The 21,488-nt window shown below is 32.6% G+C and overlaps 1 protein-coding gene across 4 annotated transcripts in view; it reads right to left on the bottom strand.

The window, feature by feature from the left end:
- Positions 1-21,488, bottom strand: part of LOC115884727 (cytohesin-1-like) — a 71,341-nt gene that overhangs the window by 22,166 nt on the left and 27,687 nt on the right. Inside the window, exon 2 of one of the 4 annotated variants that reach the window (XM_030903372.1) lies at positions 1,391-1,759. The exons of the other annotated variants lie outside the window; for them this stretch is intronic. Within the exon in view, the coding sequence (XP_030759232.1) occupies positions 1,391-1,564 (174 nt within the window). The 5' untranslated portion in view covers positions 1,565-1,759. The remainder of the gene's footprint in view (positions 1-1,390; positions 1,760-21,488) is intronic. 4 annotated transcript variants of the gene reach the window in all.

Below are 21,488 nucleotides of genomic sequence, written 5' to 3'. Positions count from 1 at the left end.
GTAAAATAACGGCGGTATTTCGCTTTTTTAAAAGTTATACCGCCGAACGCTTTAACGAAAAATAAAATATACCGGTATACCGCCGGTATTATTTATGTATTAAGCAAAATCCGCCGTACTGGACTGATTAAAATTGACCTCGTTTTTCATCGGTATTTATATTAATAAATACCTAAAACCATTACGTCTAACGGCGGTCTTCCTTTCGTCAATTATCTATACCGCCGGCCAGCGGTAATTTAGACAGTTTGTTTAAATAAAGTAATAAATTCAATAAATCGGGTTTATAATTAAGTTAAAATTCAATCTTTTTTATCCTACACAGACACAATGACATCATTTTTAAATAAAAATAAATAATATATTGGTAAATTATAGGCGGTATTTCGTTTTTTTAAAAGTATACCGCCGAACGATTTAGTAGAAGAATTAAAGTATACCGGTATACCGCCGGTATTTTTTATATATTTAGCAAATACCGCCGTACTTGAAAAAATTCCATCGTCGTTCGGCGGTATTCATATTAATAAATACGCAAAACCGTCTAACGGCGGTCTTACTTTCGTCAACTGTCTATACCGCCTGCTTTAAATTAATTTTAAAAATTAATAATATATACCATTGGTAAAATATAGGCGGTATTTCGTTTTTTTAAAAGTATACCGCCGAATGATTTAGCAGAAGAAATAAAGTATACCGGTATACCGCCGGTATTCTTTATATATTTAGCAAAAACCGCCGTACTTGAAAAAAATTCATCGTCGTTCGGCGGTATTCATATTAATAAATATGCAAAACCGTCTAACGGCGGTCTTACTTTCGTCAATTATTTATACCGCCGGCCGGCGGTAATTTAGACAGTTTGTATAAAGTAATAAATTCAATAAATCGGGTTTATAATTAAATTAAAATTCAGTGTTTTTTTATCCTACACAGACGCAATGACATAATTTTTAAATAAAAATAAATAATATATACCATTGGTAAAATATGAGCGGTATTTCGGTTTTTAAAAAAGTATACCGCCAAACGATTTAATAAAAAAATAAAATATACCGGTATACCGCCGGTATTCTTTATATATTTAGCAAAAACCGCCATACTTGAAAAATTTTTCTCGTCGTTCGATACCGCCGGTATTCTTTATATATTTAGCAAAAACCGCCATACTTTTTTCTCGTCGTTCTACATTTTTTCTCGTCGTTCGGCGGTATTCATATTAATAACTACGTAAAACCGTCTAACGGCGGGCTTTCTTTCGGCAATTATCTATACCGCCGGCGGTAATTTAGCCAGTTTATTTGAATAAAGTAATACATTCAATAGATCATATTTATAATTAACACAGACGCAATGACATCATTTTTAAATAAAAATAAATGATATATACCAAACTCCTGCTATGGTGCGACAATGAAGACAAGTCCCAAACACTCCTACTGACATGCTCTTCCTTATATTTCACTTTCTTCGGCCTCTTCAACGAAGAAAACCAATTGCTCACGTTGGTCATGGAACCCTTCTTCTCCCGTATACTACCGGTACTTAACTGATACGTCATCATGTCACTTATTTACACGGGGAACACTTTTTATCACAATTTTTTATGTATGTACGTATTTATCACAGACACGAAAAAAACACTTTGTAGTGTATGTATATTTGGCCCTCGCTAACACTTTCTTTTAGTGTACTTAACATAATCTTCATACACTGTCCTGGGCTGGCATTCTAGAGTCCGGAGTTGCATTTTTCCAAACTAGAGGGATTAAAATTTTTTAGTTAAAAAAACATGGAAATACAATGAAAGTGAGTACCACAAGGCAGTTCTATGGGTTTGTACGTGTCGCGTAAGAGTCGGTTTGGGACTGAGAGAGTTTTTGCTCGCCGCTGGTTGAATGGCTAATTCGTGAAATGGTATTCGTAGGTATGGTAAATAATGGTAGGTATGCGGGCGGGCGTCCTTGGCAAGGTCGTTCAAAAATTCCGGGTGGTTACCTTTAAATACACGGTGTCCATAAAAATATAAAAATTTATGGAGCCGTCTGAAAATGCTTCTTTCCATCTGTGTACTGGTGTTATTAGATCTTCACCTAACAACTCACCGACATTAAATTAAGTCACCAATTGATACAGTAATTTGTTTGTTTGCCGTTCTGAAAAATTCAGCCCGTTTAGCTAGTCTGACGATGAGGTATAGGCACCGAAACCGGCAACATGGAGGTGGTTGGTTTCCCCAATCCAAACAAACACAAGTTTTTGTTATTTTCAGTTTTTCATTGTTTGAGAAAGCTGGAGATTTTACAAAACAGCAGTTATATAGGAAGAAATATTTTTATTTTAAATATTACATATTGATTAGGGTTCAGAACCGGAAAATTCCGGTTCTTTCGGTACTCAGTAATAATAAATAGTATTGATGCTATCTCTTACTGTTCTCATTCCTGAAGTTATTTTGAAGTGTCTATAATGTTTATTAGCAATTATTGAAGTTTAAATATTTTATTTTATTATTTAGTACCTATAATATTGCTAAATGTATTAGTTATATTTTTTGTGTTATGTTTTTATAGGCATTTGCATCTTTAATTGAAAATGTAAGGTTTTTTTTTCAAATTTAGTTAAGTTGGTTTGGAGGTTGGTTGATGTTGTTTGATGTAACTTTTAAGCTACCTATGCGTTTTCGTTTTTTTCTCGTTTGTGTTTATATGTGTTTATGTTTACTTTTTCATGACTTTTGGCAACCCTAGATTAAAACCAGTTTTAATCATCTGCTGATGATGCTAACACGGTTAGCGAAACGCGCGTCCATTGCAAAAGCAAAAGTGTTTTGGTGTATTGTGGCGAATTAGTATTTTATTTTGCTGTTGTAACACCAAAGGCTCCAACCCCCAACTGTTAGCTTGGGTACCTTATGATTCGTAAGATAAGGTTATTCGTTTGAATTGAACATCGATGGATGATTTGTCACTTCCCAGCTAACTTATTTTAAGAAAAAAATATTTTCTTTAGGACACGGTGTACATATTGAGTTACTGTTACGGTATTTTCTATTCAATGAACCGATTGGCAAGCCCCGATTGTTTTTGCGCTCTCTGGCTTGTCTGAATTTAAAACAGCATTGCGAAACAAATCTTGCATTTCCAATCTATTCAGAATTTACGGCACTGTAAACTATCTATATCTACAGTTTCAATCTTTTTGCATTCTTGAAAATGTCAATATTTCGTCTTTTAGACTGTTTTACTACTTACCGTAGTTTACTACGGTAAGAATCGCTTCCAGAATAGAAAGTAAAAAAGTATTTTAAGTCGATGTTTCATTCTGCTGCTAAGGCTAATCTGGATGGGGCCTACTTTGTTTACGCGGAATCCGAACCGCGGTCCTCGGCCATATTACTGTCAATGGCCTACCGAAATGAGATGAACCCCATGCACATAACGGACAAACGAACCGAAAAAGAACGACCTTTTAAGCTGCTTTAAATGGGTGACAATAATTATACAGGGTTGTTCACCACATACGACACGGAGTATTGTAGCTAAACGATTAGATTTTTACAAATTGTAAGTTTTGGGTTTGTTAAAGGACTATTAGAGATACAATTTAAAAATATTTTTACAAGATACAGAGTGTCCCAAATAAATAAAAAATATCAAAGTTGTATTTTTTTTTAAATGGAACACCCTGTATATTATTGCATTTTTAGTTTCTACGATTAAAACAAAAGTAAATTTGATTAAGGTTTATTACACTTAAACCTTACTGTTCTTGAAATATTTTCACCTTTATGAATTGCAGTATAAATTTAAGGCTTCTATCTGAGGATATCAAAGTTCTTAATACTAAATATTTACTGAAGTTTATTTATCGGTCAGTTATTGTGTTGCAATAATAAAAATTATACTACCTTATACAGAGTGTCTAAAATTTTATTTTAAATAATTACTAGCTTTAAACGGCAATAACTTATTTACATTAAATAGAACACCCTGTATGTTTTATGAGAATCAGATGCACAATTTAATTGTCTATCAAATTGTATTATACCACTTCTTACCTATTCCTTCAAGTTTTCGTAGAAAATGCATTTTTTTATAATTTAGACCTCATTTCTCAATATACCCATGGAATATTGACATTTTAGATTGTTTTTAAAACAACAAATGTACAAAATATACAGGCTAGTAATATTATCGTTTCTAGTAAAACGATAATATTACTAGCCCATTTGTATGCAAAAAAAAAACTAATTAACTACATACTTAATTGTGTTCGTTAATAAATTATTCTAAATAAATGTGGATTTGAATCAGAAATCAATATAATAATAAGTTATGAAAATGAACGTCTCTGTTGTTATAAATAGGCATTTGTCGAAAAATTAAATATCATTTTTAAGGTGTTACTTTTTACCACACTGTCTAATACACATACATAATTCAGCTTTTAGTATTTGGAGCAATTATTATTAATCAACGCAAACAGTCCAATTAATGTAGTTTGAATACTGGAATCATATTAATTGGTCCTTTTTAACAAATATTTAAACAGTTTTTTTTTAATGAAATAAACGAACTATATCGACAATATTAGTATCTGTACTCTTTAAAAATTTGGCACATCTTTAAAAATAATCTAAAATGTCAGTATTCCATGGGTATATTGATAAATGAGTTCTAAATTACAAGAAAATGCATTTTCTACGAAAACTTGAAGGGATAGGTAAAAAATGGTATAATACAATTTGATAGACAATTAAATTGTGCATCTGATTCTCATAAAATATACAGGGTGTTCCATTTAATGTGAACAACCCTGTATTTAGAGGGACACAGTAAATCATAACCAAGGTAAGAAACGGAATACAGCCTTAGCATTTTCGTTAATTTATATTTATTCATCATTAAATTTATTTACTACAACAAATTACGAATGTTACAAGTTAAAGTTCATGTTATTGAGAAAAAACACATAAAGTGACCGGTTCTGTTAAATTAGTCAGGTTTTTCCCACGGATAGTTACTAAATAAAACGTAAAAAATACAGAGCTAATGTAACTAGTTATTTTAATGTTAACCATAAATAAGACAACTTAGCAGGAAACAAATTTATCACTAACAGGAAACAAATTTATCACTTTTACCACATAGGGATCGAATGGTCACTAGAAAATCAATCATATACAGTGGTGGCCAAAAGTATGGAAACTTTTTTAATTTGTCATTTATGCTGAGAAATTAAAATATGAAATAAAACGACTTATATAATCGTGACCTACAAATAATTTCCTACAAAACCTAATAAATTTAAATAAAAAATTACAGCTATCAAAAAATATATAAAAAATTATGAATATTTTCTTGGTCAAAAGTATCGAAACTTAAGAAGAATGTTTATTAAAATTCAAGATAATATAAAAATTACTAATATTTAGTGGAATATCCCTTTGAATTAATTACTTCTCTACATCTTCGTGGCATCGAATCGATCAATCTCGTACAATCTTTACTGGAAATGGCCGCTCATTCAGTTTTTAGCGCCTCCCATAATTCATTTTTATTTGAAATAGAATGGCTTCGAATTTTGCTATCCAAATGGTCCCATAAATTTTCTATGGGGTTAAGATCCGAGACTGTGGAGGGGCCAATCCATTAGTGGAACATTATGTTCATTTAACCAATTCTGAACAAACCGAGATTTGTGCTTGGGATCATTGTCTTATTGGAACAACCATCTGACTGGCATTTCTTCATCAGCATGAGGCAGCATATTCCCTCCTCAATATGTCTTTGTACAAAAAACGGTCCATTATCCCATCAATTTTAACATGAGGACCAACACCTGAGCGAGAAAAACACCCCCATACCATTATACCTCCCACCCCATGTTTTACTGTGGGCATCTGGTACCCTTATGGCTGATACGTGTACCTCTTTGGTCTTCCGGACATAACGTCTCCCGTCACCACCAAACAGTTGAAACTTGCTTTCTGTCAAGCTAAACAGTACAGTATTCCATTTCTGATAAGACCAGGTGAGATGATCTTGAGCAAATTTAAAGCGGGCCATCCCATTTTCTTTGATATTAGTGGTTTCTTTCACCGCAACTCTTGCAAAAATCCCATTGTCATCCAACCTCTCGCCGTGCGTGCAGACACTGATATTCCCCTTTCACCCATTTCTACTCGAGAAATGTCTGTAGATGTTTTTTTCTTTGGATCTCCCATTGATATTCTCTTCATTACTTTCATTGTCCTGTTGCACAACTTTCTTGGTCTTCCTGGACTTAAAAGCTGTTGAAACGTTCCCTGTTTTATTAAATTTACGAATTGTTTTCGAAACGGTGCCTTTTAAAATGTTTAAATTTTTACTTATTTGAATTTGTTTATAACAGCCTTGTATAATCTAACTATTTTATTTTTAAATCCGTAGAGAAATATTTAGACTTCCAGGCATGATGTTTATATTTATCTGAAGCAAATCGTACCGTTTATCAGCTTAAACTAAACAATTTTTAATGTATTTATTTATGGTTTCCATACTTTTGGCCACAAGAAATCTATTGTTCTCCTACAAAAACTGCTAAACAGATTTTTTTCGCTGTGTAATTTTTGGAATACTTTTATTTGCTGATAAGCTGTTCATTTATATTCCTGAGAGTTTAAGCATAGCAATATTTTCTGTGATATTTTAAAAAGTAAAAAGTTTCCATACTTTTGGCCACCGCTGTATCTACAGCTTGCATTTTCTTATACACGGTGTCCAAAATAAGAATGCACTTTAATAGATCTCGTATACCAGAACGAGATTAATAAAAGAAAAGATAAGAAAAAAAATAAGAAAAATTATTAATTAGAGAAAAGTTGTGCCTTACTGAACCCTACCTAATTATATAGGGTCTTCAGAACTACTAGCACAAAAAAGAATTTTCCTGATTTTGTTTTAATTTGTTTTTGTGGCTCAACTTTAAAAGATGCGACAATACAAATTTCACAATCATATTGCTAATTTTCTGGCTCTACGAGTTGATGTTATTAGATTTTCAGTCTGACCTTTCGCTTCCTTGATACCATCATCAACTTTATTTTTTCTTAATTTATTCATCATGTATCTCTTTCAGTTTACGATAATCCCAGGCGAGTGATTTTTTTATAGCATGGAACAGCATATATACTAATTATATTTCAATGAATAAATATAAATGATTCTAATAAGTAGTTTACTTCAAAATAGTGTCATTGGCCAGTACTAATGATATCCCAATGTGTATTTAATTTATTATCAAATACAAAATATTACAAGTACTTATTATTTCCATTAGCATGCATGCAGTATTATGATAATTCGCTAATAACATAACATGACATATCATTCTAAAAAATTCGCAGTGCGGATAAATATCTATTACTTCTTTAATAAGTATATCGGGTGTTGCATCGTCGGACGGGACATAGGAAATCCCATGTAAATTTTAATGGGGTCAATTATTGGCCTCCCTAATTATTTTAGAGAATAATTCTATTTAGGTTTATTGAAGAGCACTAAAACCCACATTCAAAAGAATAACTTTAGATATTTTTGATTAGCTCGTTTACGAGTTATCGCCCGATTTCTTTTTAAATATTTCTACTTCTTATTAATAAATATTATCCTTCTTATGGCCCTGTATTTACTTATGAGCACCAATCAAGGTAAAAGATAACTGTCAAATCTTCATTTGACAGTTGTCATTTCAGAAATTTACCTATTTACTTAGTGCTTTATTATTATTGAAAACTCATTCCTACATCGGAATATCGGAAATCTTAAAGATGTATTTATAAATACAAATTAATATGAATTAAAGTAAAATAATCAATTACAAGGTTAATTATAGTATTATTACAATATTCAATAACTTATTAATTTAGGCACTATTAAATTATTAGAACTTTAGGATTTAAGATGTTCAAATATTTCTCCATCGACTGCTAGACAATAACCCAGGCGATCATAAAATTCTCTTCTTACTGAAGTTCTTTTTTTTTTCCCTAGATTTTTTTTATTTTCCCTAGCGGCATCATGTAAAGCAGGTAAAATATGATTTTCGAGTAGTTCCAAATAATATTCTGCATTTAAATTTCGCGTAAGAAATAATGGCCCGATAATATTGTGTCCGAATATCCCTGCCCAAACATTTCTACTTTCTGTGGATATTGCGTCCTTGTTTCTGACAAACCTGTGTTGGTTTTCTTTGTTCCAATATCGATAATTTTGAACATTGGGTTCATTATTTAAGGTAAACGTGCATCTGTCAGTGTGAAACATGTTTTTTAAAAATTCTATCCGTGTTTGCTCTTTCCATCATATCAAAAACAAAACGCCTGCCGCAGTATTTCGTCCCCATCTCGTAGCTCTTGGTGCTTTCCATATTTGAAGGAATAGTATTTATGTCCTTTCAAAAATCAAGGAAACGCTGTAGTGTGATCTATTCCTATTTTCATCCCTCAAGTTTCTGGTGCTGATCTTTCCATCGTTCTCTTCCACGCACAATAAAACTTCCAAGTCGGTATCATTTCTTGCATCTTCTCTTTGTTCCTGCCTTGCTTCACATCTGCAGTTATTTATTAGGGTACCTTTGATCTCAAATCTCTGGATATTCCTTGCGATTGTAGATTTTCCAGGTATCCGTCTATTCGGATACAGAGCAGCAAACATATCCGACACCTTTTGATAACTATTTCCTTGATAATACCATTTAATCATCAATAGTTTTTCTTCGGTAGTGTAATTCATGGCTAATATTTTCGATGTAGGTATAAGTTTTTAATAATAATAATAAAGCACTAAATAGATAAATTTCTGAAATGACAACTTCATTTGACAGTTATCTTTTACCTTGACTAATGCTCCTAAGTAAATACAGGGCCATAAGAAAGGAGAAATATTTAAAAAGAAATCGGCGATAACTCGTAAACGGGCTAATCAAAAATATCTAAAGTTATTCTTTTGAATGTGGGTTTTAGTGCTCTTCAATAAACCTAAATAGAATTATTCTCTAAAATAATTAGGGAAGCCAATAATTGACCCCATTAAAATTTACATGGGATTTCCTATGTCCCGCTCGACGATGCAACACCCGGTATAATAGGAAATACGAGGGTAGTCTAAAAAGTGTCCCACCTCAAGCGTTTGATAGCTCTGGAAACAGGCTCTCTTTAAACAAGTTGCAACAGAGACACCTTAGACAACTGTTAAGAATCAAATGGTACCACCATATCTCAAACATATCAGTCCTTGAAAAAGCTAGCTGCGAGAGTCCTGAAGTCATGATTACTAAATCCCGCTTAAGATGAGTTGGCCACGTATGCAGGATGCAAGAGAACCGCCTACCGAAGTCTCTTCTTTACGGTGAGCTTGTGAAGGGTAAGAGGAAACCGGGTGGACAACTCAAAAGATACAAGGATGTTTTCCATAAAAACTTAAAGGGGATAAGCATGCAGAATCAGTGGGAGGAAGCAACTCACAACAGAACGCAATGGAGAACAATTGTAAACTCAGTTAACAACGACAACCAAAAAGTAAAGAGGCAACAAAGTAATGACATTTTTGAATGTCCGGAGTGCGGTAGGCAGATAACATCACGTATCGGGCTTTTCAGTCACAGAAAAGCTCATGAAAGAAAACGCCTTCCGTAACCATCTTCTGATACGTGTTAAATACTCGTCAGCGAGTAATGGCAGTAGTAGTAGTAGATAGCTCTAGCCCAAAAAGATACTACACATCATTAAAGATCAAGAAAGAGATCATACATCATTATTTGACACTTGACAAACTCAAGGCAGAAATCGCCGGAAAACAGCTACATCTGCAGAAGAAAAAAAAATGTTTCACCAAGATCTATTGGCATTACGCATCATCGCTATGGCGAAAATTAGCGAAATACAGTTAGCCTCTTCAAATCTGGATCGACTCTAAGAAGTGTTCTAACAAAAACAATACTGAGAAAGAGACAAGAAAGATATTTTTACCCCCAAGTACTGAACCACGTGCCGCTACTGTTCGTAAACAAGTATTTTACTGACAAGAATGCCAACTATATACTATTTGGACAAATTAAGAGTCTATTACGCTGTACTTTCGGGTCGCTCTCAGGGGTTGGGTAAAGCGGGTGTGTGGCCGAAGGAAATATATATTATATTTCAGAAATCTGCCTAAAGCTTAGCCCGATCCTGTCGTGTGAAGCCACACCCAAAATTCCAAACACACGTGCTTTCATTAAGGCTTGATTAAGGTTTGCAGAGCTTCAGCATTTCCCATAAAATAGCGAGCAAATTGTTACAAAACCATATAAGTTATACATCACTGTAATCACAAAACTTCAATCTATTTCCGTATTGTAACGGAATTTTAAATTATGTCTATATTTTCGAGAAAATTTAGTCCAAACATAAGGAATATTTTGTTGATGTTTGACCATCAAAACCTTAAAAATAAATAAGTTGTCTAAAAATGTGCTACAATACAGATATAGTATAATCCTTAATCTTTAATTTCCTTCTTCATTTGTGTAAAAATACCTAGCCAGTTTTACATAAAACGTTAAATGCCGAACGCTTATTTTGCTACTTTTTCGGACTAAAATGGACTCTTAAGGCACCTCCTTAAGTGCATCATTGGGAGAAGTGTGTACCATCGAAGGGAAATTATGTAGAAAACTACGTATTAACTATGTATTAATTTTCTAAAAAAAATAATGGTATGTAGGCATCATTGCGAGGCCGAATATTTTTGAAACCACCCTCGTAAACACTTACTTCAATGACTAATGCAGGTATTTTTAAATAGATTCTAGCTCATTAACAACACGACCGAGACCTCAAGAACACATTTTCGACTCGAGCGATAAATCATTCATCTTTTAAATTGTTTCCTATTTGGAAACGACATTTTTTAAGTTTATTTTTAGTTAATAGACTTAATTATATGAAATTTTAATATTAAAACATGTTCTAATGAATTCTTGGTTACAAATATTAAGTCGTCATAATATTTATGAAGAATTTGCATATTTCCTTTTTTGTTTTATTTAATTTACTTGGTTACAATGTTAGTAGACCCACTACATAGCTTTGACTGTTTTTCTCTCTTTGCTTATCAGGCCTTTTGGCGAATGTTCTACCACAGTTTAAGAGTCCATTTCACTGGTCCAAAAATGTAGCAAAATAAGCGTTCGGCATTTAACGTTTTATGTAAAACTGGCTAGATATTTTTACACAAATGAAGAAGAAAATTAAAGATAAAGGATTATACTATATCGATATTGTAGCACATTTTTATACAACTCCTTTATTTTTAAGATTTTGATGGTCAATCAGCAAGAAAATAAAAATATAATTTAAAATTCCGTTACAATACGGAAATAGATTGAAGTTTTGTGATTACAGTGATATATAATTTATATGAAGACTACACGGGAAAGACGGATTAAGTCCAAAAAATGGAAATTGAGATAACACTGCCATCTTATGCCCATCAAGTGTCCGTTCCAAAATAAGAATAATGTAACACTGAAATAATGATCTGAATCGTACTGAACTGAGCGTAACAGTTAGATTTCCGCCACTAGAGTAGTAGGAACAAAGAACTTGAAGGAATTGGACCGTTGTCTCTGTTCATACTATCTTTACATTTATTAATTCTGATGCTTTCATATGCATCTAATTGCCTGTAATTTGAGACTTGTTTAATTAATTTTAAATTATTAAGATCTATACAATGTTCTTTATCAACAATATGTTCGGCAACGCAAGATTTATCCGGTCTACCATATCTTATCTGAGCTAAATGTTCTTTAAATCTAGTTAATATTGATCTTCTAGTTTGCCCAACATATTTCTGATTACAATCTTTACAAGAAATTTCATAAATACCCGACCTTTTCAGTGGAGGTGTTTTATCCTTTGGATTACCTAATAATTGTTGTAATTTATTATTAGCACTATATACAAGTTTATAATTGACATTCTTAAAAATTCCTTTTAGACCGCGGGATAATTCTCTATCAAACGGTATCGAAAAATATTTAGACGTATCTTTCTCCACTTGAAAAGTCGAATTTTCAGAAATCATTAACCTATACCTACGTTTTCTAATTAATTTATCAACTAGTGAAGGAGAATATCCATTACACTCAGCTACATTCCTAATGTAATCTCTTTCTATTTCATATCTTTCGTTGGAAAGTGGGAAACTAAGTAATCTATGAACTAAGAAATTTAAACTAGCCATTTTATGTTCAACACTATGATGTGATTCATTAAGAATATATCTGCGTGTGGTCGTATTTTTCCTATAGACATCAAATTCCAGGCAATTATTAGTATTTCTAATAACTAATACATCTAGAAATGGTAATCTGTCGTTGTTCTCAATTTCATGCGTAAATTTAATGGAAGGAAAACGATTATTTAACTTAGAAATAAAATTATTTATGGTGTCTGAATGTGTGTCAAAAACAGCAAAAATATCATCCACATACCTAAACCATACTCTTGGAATAACATTGCATGAAGGTGAAATTTTGGTCTCCTTTGATGTATCTTCGTTGTTCCCAAGTGTTCCTATTCCACATACTTTAGGCTACTTGAAGGAATTACTGAACGCAAATGGTTTTGGTGTACTGTGGTGATTTAGTGTTTTTATTTTGCTGTGTAACACCAAAGGTTCCAACCCTCAACTCAAATTAAATTCAGGAAATGTTCTAGTGGAACCATAAGGGAACTGTCTAGTAGTGTAGTTTCATTTTATCAGAAACAAATCGCACACAATGCTAATAATATTAATAAAAAAATAATAATAAAAATAATATATAAATAAAAAAAAATATTAAGAAAATATAATAACAATATTAATAATAAAAATGAGAATAAAAATATATTTTTCTCTTTATTCCAGCACGAGTAATCCTCGGAGTAACCACATACAGAATTATTCCATATGGACTTGGATCACTTTTCCATTGAACCAAGCGAATACGAGTTTTATTTTATCTAACAAATTTGCTACAAATTATTTTTCTTTGTTTTGTCTGTTAATCAGTTAATGTCTATACATATAACTATTGATAAACACTTCTTATATTATTCGCTATATTTTATTATTTCTTTTCGTTTAGTCTTTAAAGTTTCAAAATCATTTATCTCAAAAGTAAGAAAATGTGACTTAGATCGTTTTTCCACTGTAGTCTTCATATGGTTTTGTAACAAATTGCTCGCTATTTTATGGCAAATGCTGAAGCTCTGTAAACCTTAATCAAAGCACATTGTGTTTGGAATTTTGGGTGTGACTTAACACGTCAGGATCAGGCTAAGCCTTAGGCAGATTTCTGAACTATAATATATATTTTCTTCGGCCACACACCCGCTTTACCCGACCCCTGAGAGCGAACCGAAAGTACAGCGTAATAGATAGCGATGGGAACTATCGAATGAATTAGACTATCGAATGGTTAATGAATGAATGATTTCAACTATCGAATGGTTTTATTCGAATAAAATCATTCATTCATTTGTATACTAAAGCATATGTGACAACCTCGCCGTGCGACTAAATGGTTATCGTTGAGCCACGACTATCGAATGCTTTTGATAAATGAAATTTAGTATTCTTCATTATTAGTTCTTCCAAATTTTTATAACTTCGCCGTATAAATACTGTGCTATTTTTGCGTTTATTAAAATAGTTAAAATACTAAAATAGTAGTTAATTTTGAATTTTATTTATTGACGATTGTGTGCATGTGCAGGTGGTCAAAATTTTTCCGAAAATTTGAGTGGTTTTCCATAGTCCGATCTTTCAATTATTTAATTTTATATGGTATATGGTCTATTTTTTAATGGGAAATTTTGAGAAGTAGCAATTTTTAAGAGAGATGAGATGAATTTACAATTAATTTTAAAAATACATATTTGTATTTTAGATGTTTTAATAATATGAATTAGTTGAACTTAATAATCATATTTAAGTAACGTGGTTAAGTAAATGGGGTTATCGAACTCAAACTATGGGGTGAGAAAAATAAAATGAAAGTTTTACACGTGCCAATTTAAAAAAAAAGTTAACGATGTTTGTATTTTGTTTATGCTAATACTCTTACATGTACTTTTTTGCGAAGAAATATTTCATTTATTTTTTAAAGTAAATGCCAGTAAAAGTAAATATAATTTTTAAATAGTAATATAAAGCACCTAATATAAATAATTTTTGATTTCTAATTTTTATTTATATTTTCCTTCCATTACACTGTATGCTTAGAAATTAATAAATGTTTATATTTCATGATTTTAAAATTTGTTGTTAATATAACAAATTAGTTCTGTAATTATTATTATTTAATAAACCAACGTTGCCACACACAAAAAAATTAGAGACTATATTATTTTTAAATAGGATCTAATATAAATAATTTTGACATCTAATTTGTTGTTTATATTTTGCTACTACTTAAAAAAAAATATTTATATTAAATGATTTTAAATTATGTTGTTAATAGGTATAACAAATTATTACTGTTATTATTATTTATTAAACCAGTCTTTGCTTAAAAACATTAAAAATTATTTTCCTACATTCAAAATAACAAGTATTATTGCAGTGTAACAACAGAATATTAATAAAAAAAGATGCAGAATATATAGACATACTATCCCTAACTAACTAAAGCCAAACAATATTCTTTGCTAATATCAACTAATACCAAAATATGGCAACAGCGCCCTTCACAATGTATTTTCTGTGTAAATACTAGCACCTCAATAAAAAAAAATAATGTGTCCTTATCTATATCTGACTCGGCAAAAAATCAAAGATGCCGGCTTCTTTCATAGCATTGCCACCGACCGCTGTCTGGTTTCTCGGAAAGAAACCTACGTCGCCGGGCGACAACTAAAATTCAGTTAATATTTTATTATAATCGATCCTGACGAATAAATGAATTTCATAAATGAATGAATTTTATAAATGAATGGTTTTTGCTGCCGAATTACTAGAATACAATATTTCAAGGCAGATGACGGATCTATTCGATAATTTTTATTCGAATAGTTTTCAACGAATGTTTTCTTACTAACTATCGAATTATTCGAATGAATTGCAACTATCGAATGTTTCGATAGTATTCATTCGATAGTTCCCACTACTAGTAATAGACTCTTAAGGAATTGTTCTACTATGAACTTTTTCGCTTGTCTGTGCCCTGATGAAATTTGTCCCCATTATAGAGATTTATTCACTCACCGTTTTGTGACCATTTATGTGACTTGATGATAAATCTTTCGTGTTTCTAACTGCATCATACTAGTCTGTGAGTATGACAAAAATTCTGAAGCCACTGATAAAGAATGAGACCATAAATTTATTACATAATTTTTCCAATTGTTATCATAACCACGCAACTTAAAATAGATTATTTTTTGTTTGCTGTCTAACAGAAGATAATATTCCTTTGTTGGTCTTGGAACGTTATGCAAACTACCGATAATGCCGAACACCTGGGATTTTTGCTGCGTCCAGTCATCGACAGTTTAACTCGTTTTAATGTATTCTAAACTACGTTTTCGCTATTTAGGAATAAATTAACACTTCATTGTCATTGACTAAATGGTTTTTGTAAATTATTTCCGAAAACCACTTTCGTATCATTGTTATTCCCCGAGAAACTAGAAAATTTATTATTATTTTAATAAAACACACTTTTAGATGTTTCTAATTCAATGAGATTAATATTATACCAATAATAATTTTATGTCAATTTTTAGTAAATGGCGTCTAGATATTGACCTTGCCAAAATTATAATCGATTATCATTCCTCAGCCGTCTATGACACCGTTTTTTTTCTCGATCATACTGTATATTTGCTATGGAGGTTGGTTTAAAGACTCTACAACAGGGGCAAGAAAATCTCTTTAAACCTTTTTTTATTTATAGGTTACTAGCGTGTACCCGCGTATATTATAACATCACCATTTGTAATGGTGATGTAATATATCATCACCATTTGTAATGGTGATGATAAAGCAAAGCAAGAATTTCCATTAACATACAAACTGGATAAAATTTTCTCACATTTATGTCAGCATGAGAAAAAACAATATGGCGATATTATTATATAACTTGGTAATATTTGAGGGGTAGTTTCATCTCGTTGGAATTTGACTTTCGAAAAATCCGTTTGCCAAAAATAAGCTTTTTACGTCAAGCAGGTTAAGCAGAATCGTGGTTAATAAATTACCCAACTTTTTGGAACACCCTGTATGATTTTTTTAAAAAATTTCAAAATATCTAAAAAAAACAAAATACTTAAATTATGCGTGTAGAAGCGTTTTCCCGAAAGACTAACCGTTTTTTAAATAACAAATATTGTAATATTTGAGGGGCGTTTTCACCCCCTTGGAACTGGAATTTCGAAAAATCCCTTCTTATCGAACCTCTACACCCTAAGGGCAATCCGTTTTCCAAAAATCAGCTTTTTACGTCAAGCCCTTTAAGCAGGATCGTGATTAACCAATGACCAGATTTTTCGAAACACCCTGTATACATTTTTAAAAAATCTTAAAATATGTAAAACAACAAAATAAAATATACGTATTTAAGCGTTTTTTCAGAAACTTATAAATATATAAAAAATATTGTAATATTTGAGGGGTGGTTTCACCCTCTTGGAACTGGAATTTCGAAAAATCCCTTCTTATCGAACCTCTACACACTAGACAACCTGTATGCCAAAATTGAGCTTCTTACGTTGAGTGGTTTGAGCAGGATCGTGATTAATCAGTGAGTCTCAGTCACTTGATTCTGAGTCTTCACAATGATTTTATATATTAGTATAGATTTGCAATTAATATATGTTTTTAACTGCTTGTTTTACTGCTGTTAAGAATTATTATTATTTACGGTTCAAAGTATTGTTATTATTAAATATTCGCGCAATTCTTTTTTTACAACAAATTAAAGTGCATGTGTTGTGTCACGATAGTTAAGCGTGATTTCTGTTAATCAATTATTATGAATAAGTAATATCTTAAAAAAAACTAATAAACAATATGCTGAAAAAAATAATGTATTTCGCTAGTAAAACAATAATTCTAAAAAATATAAAAAATATACAGTGTTTCAAAAAGCATGTGCCATCTCTCATGGAGAGATTACTCACGTAAAAATTAAATTTATTTCTAATATCGACATAGGTCCGATTCTGCTTCGTTTCGTAGCTACAGGGTGTTAATATTTTAATATTTTTTTGGTATATTATAATTTTCTTCCAAATACTTTTAGCGTTTTGAATGAAATTTTGTAGGTAAAAGTTACTATAAGTGCTACATATTTTAGTGCTAAAAAAGTAGCCAAGATCAGATTTACCAAGGACGTGGATATCATTGGAATATTTTTCTAAAAAAAAACATGCGCCCCACTTAATTTTTTCTCTTATGAGTAAAATTATACTTTGATATTTTGCTGATTTTAATCTCCTTGATGAGATAAACGCAATTTTATTAATTTGCTAATACTATTTATTTAAAGATTTTCTATATACAGGGTGTCTCAGAAATAAGTGCAAATATTTTAACTGGTAGTATATTTCGGCCTTTTTTTTGTGAAAAAAATTGATGAAAATTTTATATTCTTCTTCACATTTTTCGGCAAATTTTAAAAAACTTTTTAGTGCCACTTGTTTATTCACTTGATTCGTCGAATAAGCTGAAAAACCTCTTGAAAACCCCTTAATAGCCCGTCCTCGCCAGCGGTCCTCAAAATGTTGCCATTATTTTTTAAAATTTTCAAAGTTAAATAACTCGGTTATTTTCAATTTATTTTAAAAATTGTAAAGAGAAAAACTGTTTCTTTTGACCAGATCTACCACCCCTTAAAGTATCTGTACTTATTTCTGGGCCACCCTGTAGAAAGTGCCTCTACTAAAAATCTATTAAAAAAAAGCAAGACTTGCAGTAAGACCAAGTCCAAGATTGGACCCTGACCAATACCAACTTTAACTGCAAGATCAAGACCAAGATTGGTATTCGTCTTGCATTTGCGCTTTTCATCACTACACCTTTTCATCACCACACGGTTTTCTATAATATGTATCAAAAATAAGCTTACTTGGAAACCTTGGTACAAAAAAACACAGTTTTAATACACAATATGTTCACTTTTAAATTAAAGATTCGTTTACAAATAAAATTTAATGCCCTACCTCCATCTAGTCTAGTTAAATAAAGCTTCCAAGTAATGTTTGTATGAATTAAGAAAAAAAAAATGGCGCGAAACTCTGTCTGCAATCTGCGGCAACGAAACAAACTGTGCCAGCTGCAGGCTTCTCTACCTTATTAAAGACTTATAACCGGCAGTATGCAATTTAAACCAGCATAGTACTTAAGCCGTTTTATATTGGTGGTACCTACATTCATACCTTACAACACAGAACTAACAATAGGTAAAAAATAGCCTAACAAGAAAATTAATATCAACCGTACAAATTCATCTAATGGAATAAAAGACATTACAGACAATATAGAATTATTTTGTCCTAAACATAGACCTGTGAAAAAGATAGACAAATAGTGCTGCAACTAAAGAGGGGCTAGAGGGTGCTTATAGTCTAAGAGCTGGCTACATAAAAACCTTATCATCGTTACATGGCTAATCTTCCCCTAGGAGATGCAAGACCTTGTCGTTGGTGGGGAAGCTCCTCGTCAGGTGCTGGGTGGAATCCCCTCTAGCACTTGGCTTGGTCTAAGAAGCATCTCACTCATCGTCTTGTCCCTGACTGTAGTGTCGTGGCCAGGGAATTGCACCAAGACATATAACGATACCGGGCGGGGCTACGGACAGCCTCAACCTTGGGGCATCGGGGGGCACCCCATTGTATTTTACCCCTTACTTCTACATGCGGGGCTCTGTAGAAGTGGACCGACTGTCCCTAGCGACTCATAGGAACACTATGACATCTGATAATAATAGTAATAAAAACATCACCGGTGAAGCTGTGGGGAAACCCCCTAGCGACACTGGGAACAGTAACAATGAAAGTCCTAAGGGGCCAAACCCAAAGAGAACTACAGGAGAGGTGGCTGACACTTGCGTGAGACCATCCTCCGCAAGTGGCATACAAGCTACCACCTCCTCCAAGGGTCGGGAGCCTACCTCCTACCTCTAAACCCAACAGACGACACAAGCTACCGTTTCTTCTACCCGGCCTGGGTTTGACTGTGAGGGACACGGGTCTCCGTAGGAAGTCCTGGGACTGTATGATGAGTTATAACTCAAGAAAGGGGGACACAATAGATCTCTAAGGTCGCAGAGATTAACCCCCCTCCCACTTATTCTAATTCTACATGGCTAATTGTTTGTGTGAATTATCCTTTTCTGTAGCCATTATGAAATAGTCATGTCTGCCAGCGCGATCCCGGGGCTTAAAGCGGGGGCGGCCAATCGAAAGGGTGAAATTTTGACACTAAAAATGTTATGAGGTAAACTAGTTATAATTGCGAAAATAGCTTTTATTTGTTATTAAAAAACGTGGAAAATTGTTGGCAGACATTTTTCTAGTCGCTAAAATACCAACATACAACGCGAAAGAGGCATGCAATTTTAAAAATTATTAAAAAATGAAATTTGAAGAATGAAAAAAATTATGGCGTACATACATGCAGATTGGTGGAATTAACATTTATTTATTGTAAAAGCTGTATGCAAAAGAGCAGACAAAAAGATCGTGGCTAAATCAGATGCAGACAGTCATCAAAAGCGCGATATTACTCTAGCCCTTTCAGGGAACGCTCGCCGCCTCATCCATTTAAGTATAGATAAATCATGTATACGATTATATTATAAATATATTTTTTTATTATTTCAATAACAGATATCATATTTTACTATTCTGTCTCACGATTTGTATCTGACTCATCGTACTGCAGATCCTCGCTCTCGCAAACGAGTCTTCCTCTAAGTCGATATCTGCACCGTAAAATTTTTGTAGACTTACACGTATTATGTTTCAATTAATAACGCGGCGAGCGTTTCCTGAAAACGCTTATACAGTGTGAGTCTTAAATAAATGCAAATACTTTTAAGGGGATATATTACGACCCCAGGAATACGTCTATGAGTTTTTTTTTCACAAAAAAAGATGTAGAAAATCGTGCATTTTCGTTTCAATTTTCCTGTATATTTTAGAAAACTTTTTAAAACTGCCTGATTACCGCAAATTTACCCACGGTATAATTATTTCTTAACCTACCATGCTTGCGGCTTTAGTCTATGGCTACACACTAAAAGAATGGATGCAAATACAGAAAAAAACAGGTGGCTAAAAATAAATCAATTTCTTTTTAAATTTTGAAACACTATTTTCTCTCTATTTTAAACTCTCTATTTTCTAACTCGGTTATTTTGGACTTATTTGGAAAAGGGTAAAAAGAAAATATGTTTCTTTTATTGAGATCTACCAGCTCTGAAAATACTTGCTCTTATTCAAGATTCACCCTGTAGAGTAATACCGCTCTTTTGATAACTGTCTACCACTGATTGAGCCACGATTTTTTTGTCTGCCCTTTTACATACGGCTTTTAAAATAAATAAACAATAAACATCAACATTCCACCATAGAGTTAAAAATTAATAATTAAAACATTCGATGATTTTTTTGTAAAAATTCCATGCCTCTTTCAGCCAAAAGGCCTATATTTTATCTGCCGGCACTGTAGCCACGAGAAAAATGTCTGTCAACAATTTTACACGTTTCTTAATAATAAATAAAAGCTATTTGGCAATTATAACTCGTGTACCTTATAATATTTTTAGTGTGAAAATTTCACCCTTTCGGTTGGCCACCCCCGCTTTAAGCCCCGGGATCGCCCTGGCAGACATGACTATTTCACAAAGGCTACACAAAAGGATATTTCACAAGAAAAATTAGCCATGTAACGATGATAAGGTTTTTTATGTAGCCAGCTCTCCGTCTATTAGCTCCCCAATCTCAAAATCAGATTATATGTGGGTAGTTTAAAATTGGTTTTAACCTGGAATCAATATTATCTTTTAAGTGAGCTGAGTTCCCCAAAAGACTTGAGCACCTCTAAAATCACCATCGGTATCTAGTTGCGCCACTGTAGACAAACCATGATACCATTGATTTGTCTTGGGCACATTTACTCTTGATATGTCAACAATACGTCGACTATGAGGTAAATGTCGGCAATGTCGAGAATGACACAGGTGCAGGTTTAATGAAAGAAAATCACAACAATGCTATAAAAATCGGAGAAGAACTATTGGAATATGTAGCGGAATTCAATTACCTCGGCAGTTTGATCTCGGAAAAGGCCAATATCGACTCTGAAATTCAGCACAGGATTAGCAGCGCCTCAAAAGCGTTCTGGAAATTAAAAGACAGGGTTTTCTAAAACTATGACTTGAGCACAAAAACGAAACTTGCAGTGTACCGG

This window comes from Sitophilus oryzae, unplaced genomic scaffold, assembly GCF_002938485.1.
Source record: "Sitophilus oryzae breed Bouriz unplaced genomic scaffold, Soryzae_2.0 scaffold_347_pilon_pilon, whole genome shotgun sequence".
Lineage (NCBI taxonomy): Eukaryota > Metazoa > Arthropoda > Insecta > Coleoptera > Curculionidae > Sitophilus > Sitophilus oryzae.
This window is presented reverse-complemented; position numbering and strand designations above follow the sequence as displayed.